The following is a 10,265-nucleotide window of genomic DNA, read 5'->3' as shown; positions in this document are numbered from 1 at the left end:
GGTGTACCTTGTCCATAGAATGGCCACTGGGAGGTCCTATCTGGGCACACAGATCTGGCCTATGCATAATTGTGGAAAATGCCAATTCAGATGCTTTATAATATGAAGGGGTCAGTTCACGCTTGCTTCAGGGGAAACATTACAACCAATTTTGTTATTTTTCATAGGAAAACGTGGCCGATCCCTAGATGCATTGAGGAACATAGCAGAGGTTCAAGATACTCCATAGAAGAACTTATTGTTCTTCCTAACTATACAGGTGGCACAGACACAAGCATACACCCAGGGCCACTGTTAGATATCACGGGGCCCCATACAGCATACCTGACAGGCCCCCACCACCAGAGAAAATATCCAAATTATATATATGGTAACAATACACAACATTTTCTTCATGGACACAATCACAAACAAATTCCTGTTCAATCCAAATGATAAACCTGTACTGAGTTAATAAATCAAACGTTGTGTAATTGAGGGCTCATTCACATGGGTGCTGTGGCCTGTAGAGTGTGAATCAGTGGTTGGTTTTTGTGGCTGTCGCCATTAGCATGCAACCTATGTTACACTATGTGAATGCTGCAGATCCTAATTTGACAAGCATATGGTTGCAGGTGTACAGCCCTGAACACACACAGTGAGCATTCAGGGCCACTTCCCCACACCTTCACACTTGTCAGATTAAAACCTGTGTTCATACAGCTGCTGTGTCCCCATAGTGTAACAGGTGGCTCTAGCCACATAAACAACCCACTCATTCATGCTGTACAGGACAGAGGACCTGTGTGAACGTGGCATTTTGTGCTTGTTATATTTATTTTTTCCCAAAGCCCATTGAATTCAATGGGCTGCTTAACATGTGGAAACATGCCACAATACTGCAGGCATGTTATTTTCCAAGTGTGTTGCACCTAACCGCACAGTAGTGTGGTGCCATGCGTTTTTGTGGCTGTGAATGGGGCTGTTTTTAATAGACGTGTGTAGGTGCAATAACGTTTGATCATGGTACCTGCGCACATCTGCAGAGGGCATTGCATTTCTTTGCTGTGCTGGAAAATGTGTGTTCTTGCATGCGTTTCTGCACCACCAATGGTGTGAACAAGTCCTAAGGGCCGGTTCACACTATAGAAACAGTCTAGATGTGTTCCTGATGGGTTTTTTTCATGCCCTTTTGGCATGCATGTTTAGTGTGTTCCAGTACATTTTGGATGCGTTTTGGACATGTTTACATTGCATTTTTGTATCCCTTCCACTTATTTTTTTCTATTTTCTTTGTATTCAATGTAGTTAGGGACATGTACGCTTTAGTACATTCAAGGATGTTGCAATGTGTTCCAGTACAGTTCTGTGCAGAAACAATGCAGCGTGGTCAACTTTGTTTACAGCACCTGCAATGCACTGAAAATGCAAGCGCTGATGTGAACTATGACATTGACAACCATATAACCTTCTTTCTGTGCGTTTGTGATGCCGAAAAAGCAACTGAAACACATGTAGTGTGAACTGGCCCTAAAGGTTATTAGAGGTCAGGGAACGGGACTGACCAGGAATTGTGAATTCAATCAGACTAGTGGTGAGATACAATCAGCAATTGTATAATATTGTGAGATCTGAGCTGTAGCTGATAGAAAATGAGACACATTCACTTGATCAGTAAATAGATAGTTAAAGAGTGGGGCGGTGATCCATAGATTTGCATATGGGACAGGTGATGATGGGGTGGGGGAGGGGGTCAAGTTGTATAAGGAGAGAGATTTAAAAGAGAAAAAAGTTACAATGAAATATACACAGCATGAAACTTGCACATTTCCTAATTGGCAGAAGAACAGTACGCAAGTAACATTCATCCACTTTCTAGTCATTAGGCAAAATCATAATTGATTGATCAATATTCCTGCCACAACCCAGAAAATCGATCTCCATTTTTTGGGATGTAGCCATGACTGGGATTAGAACCCATGACCCAAGTGCTGTAAGTTCTGAGCTCTAACCACTAAACCACTGTGGGAGACACAGTTTGAGCTATAATGTAGAATAGTTACATTGTTTAAAAATGATAAAGCGAGCGCTGGTCACATGATATAGACTACTAAAATGGTATTACACAAGATCAATATAACCACGAACAGTAGTGCATGAACTCGTGAAAGGTCATCCACCCCTGTGACAGTGTACTACACCAGTGTTTTTCAACCTTTTTTGTGCAAAGGCACACTTTTTTCATGAAAAAAATCACGAGGCACACCACCATTAGAAAATGTTAAAAAAATTTACCTCTGTGCCTATATTGACTTAGCTGCTTCAGGTCCGAGCATCTCCTCTACAATAGCTTTGCAGGCGGGAAGTATTAATGTCTCTGCCACAGTGTGCAACTTTTTTGACTTGGCTATAAGTTCAGCAACTTGATAGCTAGCTTTAAGAGCTCTTTCATTTACCTTTGTGGTTTTTCTCATGAAAGTTGCCTGTTTCTCCGTGTTTTCATGCAGGTGAACAAAAAAGTCCGCATTCTTGTTTTGAAGCGAAGGGTGTTTCGTTTGGAGATGGCGTTTAAGTTTACTTGGGACCATAGCACTGTTGATAGCTTTTCACCACACACCACACACAGTGGAGTTGGTTTCTTTGCATCTCCGGTGAAAGTAAATCCAAATGAAATATAGCTTTCGCTATATTGCCTTGTGCCAGAGAATTTCCTTGAGCTAACCATCTTTGCTTTCTTTTGATCCCCACTCATACTTGGGCTCTTATCTGGCTCCGAATTTTGTTCAGAGTCCAGTTCTTTCCTTTTCAAAAATTTGTCCATCACTGCAGTATCTGTTCCTGTCTCACTGTCACTCAGTACTTACTGCGCTTGTCTCCTCCAGATAGCCGCTGTCCGTCACACTCCATCCAGATCCATCAGTCAGAGCTCTTCTGCTCCTGTCTCCTCCAGATCCATCACTCAGCGCTCTTCTGTGCTGAGTCCGCGATAATCCTCCAGAGTCCAGATCCTTCGGTGCTCTTCTGCGCATCGGCGATCTACTGCGATGTCTTCTCCTGTCAGTGTAACAGTGACACCGGAGCTATTTATAGTCCGTAACATGCGCTTCGGCTCACAAATAGACCAATCATTAGATTCTAACGATTGGTCTATTTGTGAGCCGAGGCCACATGTTGCGGATGAAATTGGAATTTTTCCCACGGCACACCAGACAATATCTCACGGCACACTAGTGTGCCGCGGCACAGTGGTTGAAAAACGCTGTACTACACTATTGAGCACCTTTCTGGCTCCTGTGGCTGAGCTAATTCCTCTCCAGGACCATTTGGGCACCCACCCTGATGGATGGATTGAGCTGGATGACTAACCCATAGCTGCCAGCATACCGCTGCACCCCCAGATGTGTGATGTGTATAACCCATGCGCAGTAATACTTTTGTTCTGGTGAGTGTAGACCAGTCCCAAGGGTGGTTTACCTTTCACAAGTTCATGCACTACTGTCCGTCACGGAGAGACCACACGTGCCATTCATAGGCACTCTCTGAGTTGGTACTCTCACACCAAGGACATTCCATTATTCAGGAATGATTCTATGAACTTATTTTAGCACCATTTACAATATTACATCATTGTTGCAATTCTTTGCACTTTTTGGTTTTTACATGCGTTCATTATTGATCACATGCATTTATAGCGCTGCACTTGTCTTTACCATAGAATAGTTATGTGATTAAAGAGAATGAAGATATATCATTATATTGGGAAATTAGAAGTATATAAATTATTTGAGATATAAGTGTGAAAATGTTTAACATTTGAATACAGAATGTATGACATTCATTAGTAAATGCATTAGTTTCCTGATCATTTTGGAGAAACAGCAAAAAAAAAAAAAAAAAATAGAAAATTCTAATACAGCTGTACTATTTATTACATTCTAAAGATTCTCTTTTGCTATCAGAAAAAACGCCAATGTTAATAAAGCCCGCGCTTGTGCGCCATCTAGCGAATATATCCGGTATTGCACCTAAAATGTGCCAGACGGGATACCACATTCACTAATGGCAAAGTAGACGCTCGTTAATGGGCTTGCTAGATGCTGCTCAGACTACTGATTGATTGACCTGAGTCTGCCTGAATGGTCAGACTCTGCTGATAGACTCACATCTTAGTGAATCAGGGCCCTTCTGTCTGCTGGGAGACACAGCAATGTCTCCTCTCTACTTCCTCCCAACTCACCTCAGCCAGAGCTTCCTTTCTGTACCTGACATCACTTCCTAACTGTACCTGACATCACTTCCTGTCTGTACCTGACATGACTTCCAGTCTGTACCTGACATCACTTCCAGTCTATACCTGACATCACTTCCTGTCTGTACCTGACATCACTTCCTGTCTGTACCTGACATCACTTCCTGTCTGTACCTGACATCACTTCCCGTCTGTGCCTGACATCACTTCCTGTCTGTGCCTGACATCACTTCCTCTCTGGATAGAATGGAGATCACCTGGTGGAGCTCAGAGGAACTACAGCTCCAAGAAATGTCTCATAGTTTGAATCTTGTTGTTTCCAAGTGTTCTGGAATGTCCATGTCCATGTCTGGCAGGTTCCAGGACTTTTCAGAGTGGCAGTGAGGTGATGACTCCAGAACACTCTCTGGGTTCCATCACCAGGCAGTGCAATTATACCCGACTGCTGGGAGCCGGCATCTCCTTTCCTACAGTGAAAGTATAATTGTGACATCAGCAGAGAGGCAGTGGGAGGGTGGGATCAGGTAAGTACCACCACTGACCACCAATGCTGGGCTGGGGGTACACTTTGTTCTCACTGACACCAACAATGGGGCTTATTTTATCTCACTGACACCAATGATGGATGTCAAGGAAATCATGCCCACGGTGACTGGGTAACTGGAGTGAGATCCTTGATTGGTGGAGAAGTAATGAGGGTGGGGCTTTTTCTGAATTCTCTAGAATTCTCATCTGCTGACAATTGATGGACTGATCTGAATTCTGTGTGAAATATATCTGGTTGTTAATGATTGGCTGGAAATCAGGTAGCCACACCCCTAACCGATGACTCCTCATCTGTCGGCAGGTTTCCCCACTGACAGCTGAATGTCCACAAAAGAATTGTCAGCAATTACAAATTGTGGAAAACCCCTCAGAATGTCTCTGAGAAGAAATGATATTTTATCTTCTCTCCAACTCAGACTATATTTGTCTTAGACGTAAGAGGCCCAAAATCCCGAGTCCCTGTCAGGTCTGAGCTCCAGCCGGATACAATCACCTTCTCCACTCACATAGTTTGCTTTTGTAAATGAAGTGAGTACAGAATTGAGGAAAACGAGGACACCCGGCAACAATGGGATTCTGTCCTATCTCCTGCACCCGGAGCAAATGAACAACATGTACCAGCCTTCCCAGCCCCATCAATGTACACTGTGGAGGCATCTTGTATGTAGACTCTGGATTCAACAAACCAGCAGCCTGGCCATTCAGGAACGTACCATTGTTCAGCTCTGGGGGGGAACAAACATCTCTCATGGGAAGGAGCTCTGGGGAGTCAACAGACCAATCTTTCCTCTATACATATGTTTCCATCTATCCACATCACTCCATTCTTTTTCTGGACAAAACCATTATAAATATCAGCGACAGATTTCGTCGGAGTGGGTGGTGGATTGTATGCACTGTGCAAGTGCAAAGGAGGAGGTTAAGTGGAGGAGTTGGGATGTGGCCGGGTTGTCAATGTTGACAGGGATGTTGAAATCCCCAAGTATAGTGCCTGAACAAATAAACTCCATTACCAGTCTATCTCCCCATTGATTCATGAAGACATAAAAGTGTATTCTATACAGTCTCATTTTGTTGTCCCTATCAATCTTATCACTGAGGGCCATGAAATCCCATGTTCTGCTATGCTGGACTCTGGGGTCGGGCGGAACTTTATGGACATAGAATTTGCCCACAACAACAATAATCTCCCAAGAAACAAATCTGCCCCATTGATATGGAGACGGTTGATGGTTCACCTTTAGGACCGGTGTTTCCCATGAAACGGTTCCCCTGGTACTCTAATTTGAGGCTGACCTTTATGAGACCATCAGCTCTCAGCTGATTACATCCCCTAAATTTCCTGTCATCTTGGGCATTCCTTGATTTTCTACCCATAACACCTCCACCAATTGGGGAGAACGGACTATACATTTTATGTCCCCTCATTGCAAGGAGCATTGTAGGGAACCATGTTGTACAAGTTTTCTACCAATCAGGGAATTACAAGTTGATGTGGTAACTACCCAGTCATATGACAACCTGCCTCCACAATACTATGAGTTCTGAGATATCCATGATAAAAAGAATGACGATCAATTACCTCCTCCTCACCCTTACGATTGTCCCATTGAACTGCTTCCAGGGTCAGAAATACCATTCAGCCGCCTTCTCAATCTGTCAGAACCTGAATTAAAGGTGCTCAGGGAGTGGCTTGATGAGAATTTGAGAAGGGCTTTATCAGACCCTCAACATCTCCTGCAGGGGCAGCCCTGTTCTTTGTTGAGGAAAAGGATTGCACCTTGCGTCCATGCATCGATTTCAGGGACTTGAATAAATCACTATAAAAACCGTTACTTCCATTAATCATTGAAATTCTGGAAAGACTCTGCTCTGCCAAAGTCTTTACAAAACCTGACTTACGGGGGTCATATAACCTTGTATACATTCATCAAGGAGACAAATGGAAAGCCATCTTTAGAACCAGATATGGGCACTTCGAGTCCCTAGTTATTCCTTTTGGCCTATGCAACGCTCCCGCGACTTTTCAGCACTTCATCAATGATGTGTTTTGACATCTGTTGGACCAGTTTGTTATTGTATATCTGGATGATATTCTCATCCTTTCCGATAACTTGGAGGAACATCTCAAGCGTGTCTGCACTGTATTCGAAAGATTAAGGAAGAACCGACTTCAAACTGGAGAAATGTGAGTTTGAACAAACCCAGATCCAGGTCTTGGGATTTATTATCTCTTCAGAAGGAGTGAGCATGGATCCCGAGAAGATCAAGGCAGTGGTGGATTGTCCTGTACCTGGAAACGTGAAGGAAATACAATTTGTTGGATTTGCCAACTTACAGGAAATTCATAAGAAACATCTCTAAGGTAATCGCACCAATTACACAGCTGACAAAGAAAGGAGTGCCCTTTGTATGGTCACCTGAGGCACACACTGCTTTTAGTAAGCTAAAGTTTATTTTTCATTTCTACACCAATATTGGTACATCCTGATCCTGAACTACTCTTATCTCTCACCTTGACTATTGTAACTCCCTCCTCATTGGCCTACCTCATCGCAGGCTATCCCCTCTTCAGTCTATCATAAATGCTGCTGCCAGACTCATCCACCTTACTAACCGTTCTGTATCTGCCACCCCTCACTGCCAATCCCTCCACTGGCCTCCATTCAGTGTCCTCCACCCCTCTATGCCAATCCCTCCACTGGCCTCCATTCAGTTTCCTCCACCCCTCTCTGCCAATCCCTACAATGGCTTCCATTCAGTGTCCTCCACCCCTCTCTGCCAATCCCTCCACTGGCCTCCATTCAGTGTCCTCCACCCCTCTCTGCCAATCCCTCCACTGGCTTCCATTCAGTGTCCTCCACCCCTCTCTGCCAATCCCTCCACTGTTCTCCATTCAGTGTCCTCCACCCCTCTCTGCCAATCCCTCCACCGACCTACATTCAGTGTCCTCCACCCCTCTCTGCCAATCCCTCCACTGGTTTCCATTCAGTGTCCTCCACCCCTCTCTGCCAATCCCTCCACTGGCTTCCATTCAGTGTCCTCCAACCCTCTGCCAATCCCTCCAGTGGATTCACATTGCCCAACGAATAAAAGTCAAAACATTAATAACATATAAAGCCATTTATAACTCTGTCCCAAGTTACATCACCGATCTTGTCTCCAAATATCACCCAAACCGTCCTCTCTGCTCCTCCCACGACCTCCTGCTCCTCCTGAGGGAGGAGTCAATACCCCAATGATGGTGGTCTTCAGGATCAGTTCAGTCTTCATCTTGGTTGTTCCCCCATCCTCACTCTCTGACCTCTGGTGGGGCTCAGCCCCACTGTTCTTCATGACTAAATCATGGACTAAATAAGGAAGTGCAGTACTTCTTGTGTTGGGAAGATGGCGATGAGTGATAGAGGGGGTGGGGACCCTCGTCCTATAATCCCCTCATCACTGTCCCTCCTATAAAATACAGTTCTGGTTGTTTCCTCACTCTCTGACTAAGGTCCATGAATAAAGAAATGACCTGGTAGGAGATCAGAGGAGCCATTTCCTAGTTCCCTTGAGGGTGGAATTGTAAGCTCCTCAGAGACCAAGCTGCCTGATGTGGGCGGAGTCCTGGTTTAGGGGAACTAATCAGCTCCTGTCTAGTAATCCTCTGTCTTTGTATTTTAGTCCATGGCCGGGAGATGAGGAAAACCTCCGAGGATTGTCTCACTTTGTCTCCAGACTGGAAAGTAGAAGATGAGGACATCACACAGTATAGTCCAGGAGAAAACCCGGCTCCCTCCAATGTCCATCCGGCACCACCCAGTGTAGATGGACCATCGGATTCCTCGTATCCTGAGGAACCTCAGACTGTGCGGGACCGGGCCAGCCTTCCAACAGGGAAGAGCTTCTCCTGTACTGAGTGTGGGAAAGGTTTCCGTTCTAAACATGGTCTTAATGTGCATAAAAGATCTCACACGGGGGAGAAGCCGTATTCCTGTTCTGAGTGCGGGAAATGTTTTTCAGTGAAGTCCAGTCTTTGCACACATCAAAGATCTCACTCGGGAGAGAAGCCGTATTCCTGTCCTGAGTGTGGAAACTGTTTTTCACATATTTCCAGTCTTTACAGACATCAAAGATCTCACACAGGTAAGAATCAATATTCCTGTCCGGAGTGTGGAAAATGTTTTTCAGTGAAGTCCCATCTTTACAGACATCAGAGATCTCACACGGGGGAGAAGCCGTATTCCTGTCTTGAGTGTGGGAAATGTTTTTCAAGGAAGTCCAATCTTTACACACATCAGAGATCTCACATGGGGGAGAAGCCGTATTCCTGTTCTGAGTGCGGGAAATGTTTTTCATGTAAGACCAGTCTTTACATACATCAGAGATCTCACACAGGGGAGAAGCCGTATTCCTGTCCTGAGTGCTGGAAATGTTTTTCAGACAAGTCCTATCTTTCCACACATCAGAGATCTCACACAGGGGAGAAGCCATATTCCTGTTCTGAGTGTGGGAAATTTTTTTCACAGAAGTCCAGTCTTTCCAAACATCAGAGATCTCACACAGGGGAGAAGTCGTATTCCTGTCCTGAGTGTGGGAAATGTTTTTCAGCAAAGTCCAATCTTCACGCGCATCAGCGATCTCATACGGGGGAGAAGCCGTATTCCTGTCCTGAGTGTGGAAAATGTTTTTCACGGAAGTCCCATCTTTCCAGACATCAGAGATGTCACACAGGGGAGAAGCCACTTTCCTGTCCTGAGTGAGGGAAATGTTCCTCACTGAAGTCCTGTCTTCCTGTACATCAGGGGTCCCACACAACCCTGGAGGTGTATTAGTGCCTTGAGTGCGGGAAATGTCTTCTAGATGAATGTTGCTGGACATCTCAGGTCTCATGTGGGGAAGAAGCACACCCTGATATACACCTCAGATATACTCCATGGCTGATCTTCATCATGGAAGAAACAGTTGATAAGGAGATGAGAGGCCCCCAAAGACATGGATGAAGTGCAGTAAATGTCGGGGTGCAGAGTGGTCAGTAGATCCTGGAAATGAAGGACACAACTTCAGCCCTTCTTGGGTGTTGGAGTTGCGTTTCCTGATAATGATATAGCGGGTTACAGAGCTAGAAGCCGGGAGAGCCCAGATCTCGTTATCGGGGAACTTTACACAGACAACAAGAACTTCTGAAGTTGATGTCCTTCATTTCAAGGCTCTACAGAACAGTGGTGACCCCGAAGCGTCTCTCTGTCTTCAGTCCATCCTTCTCCCATCCCCCAACAGGAGGGAAGGAGAACTGCGCCCCAAACTAGGGGGGAACTTTCCTCTCATTATTTCCCTTGGCTTCTGTGTGGGTTTGGGTGGTTGGAGGAGTGCGGCACGAGAGGGAACACAGCATGTTGTTCTATGTCTACATATGGGGTCTGGGTAGAGGGGATCCACCGGAAAATATTTCTACTCTTTAATTTTGTGCAAATCGTTCAAAGACTTTGAAGGGCGATATTATGTGTGGTTT

The 10,265-nt window shown here is 45.0% G+C and overlaps 1 protein-coding gene across 1 annotated transcript in view; it reads left to right on the top strand.

The window, feature by feature from the left end:
* LOC149441229 (uncharacterized) overlaps positions 1 to 9,536 on the top strand; it is an 89,031-nt gene extending 79,495 nt beyond the window's left edge. Inside the window, exon 4 of the mRNA XM_089657607.1 lies at positions 8,900 to 9,536. Coding sequence (XP_089513733.1) covers positions 8,900 to 9,516 — 617 coding nt within the window. The 3' untranslated portion in view covers positions 9,517 to 9,536. The remainder of the gene's footprint in view (positions 1 to 8,899) is intronic.
* The last annotated feature ends 729 nt before the right edge of the window (positions 9,537 to 10,265 follow it).

Source organism: Staurois parvus, unplaced genomic scaffold, assembly GCF_062004578.1.
Source record: "Staurois parvus isolate SC_StPar_1 unplaced genomic scaffold, SC_StPar_1.0 ptg001011l, whole genome shotgun sequence".
NCBI lineage: Eukaryota > Metazoa > Chordata > Amphibia > Anura > Ranidae > Staurois > Staurois parvus.
The sequence above is the reverse complement of the archived record's forward strand: the minus strand, read 5'-3'. Positions and strand labels throughout refer to the sequence as shown.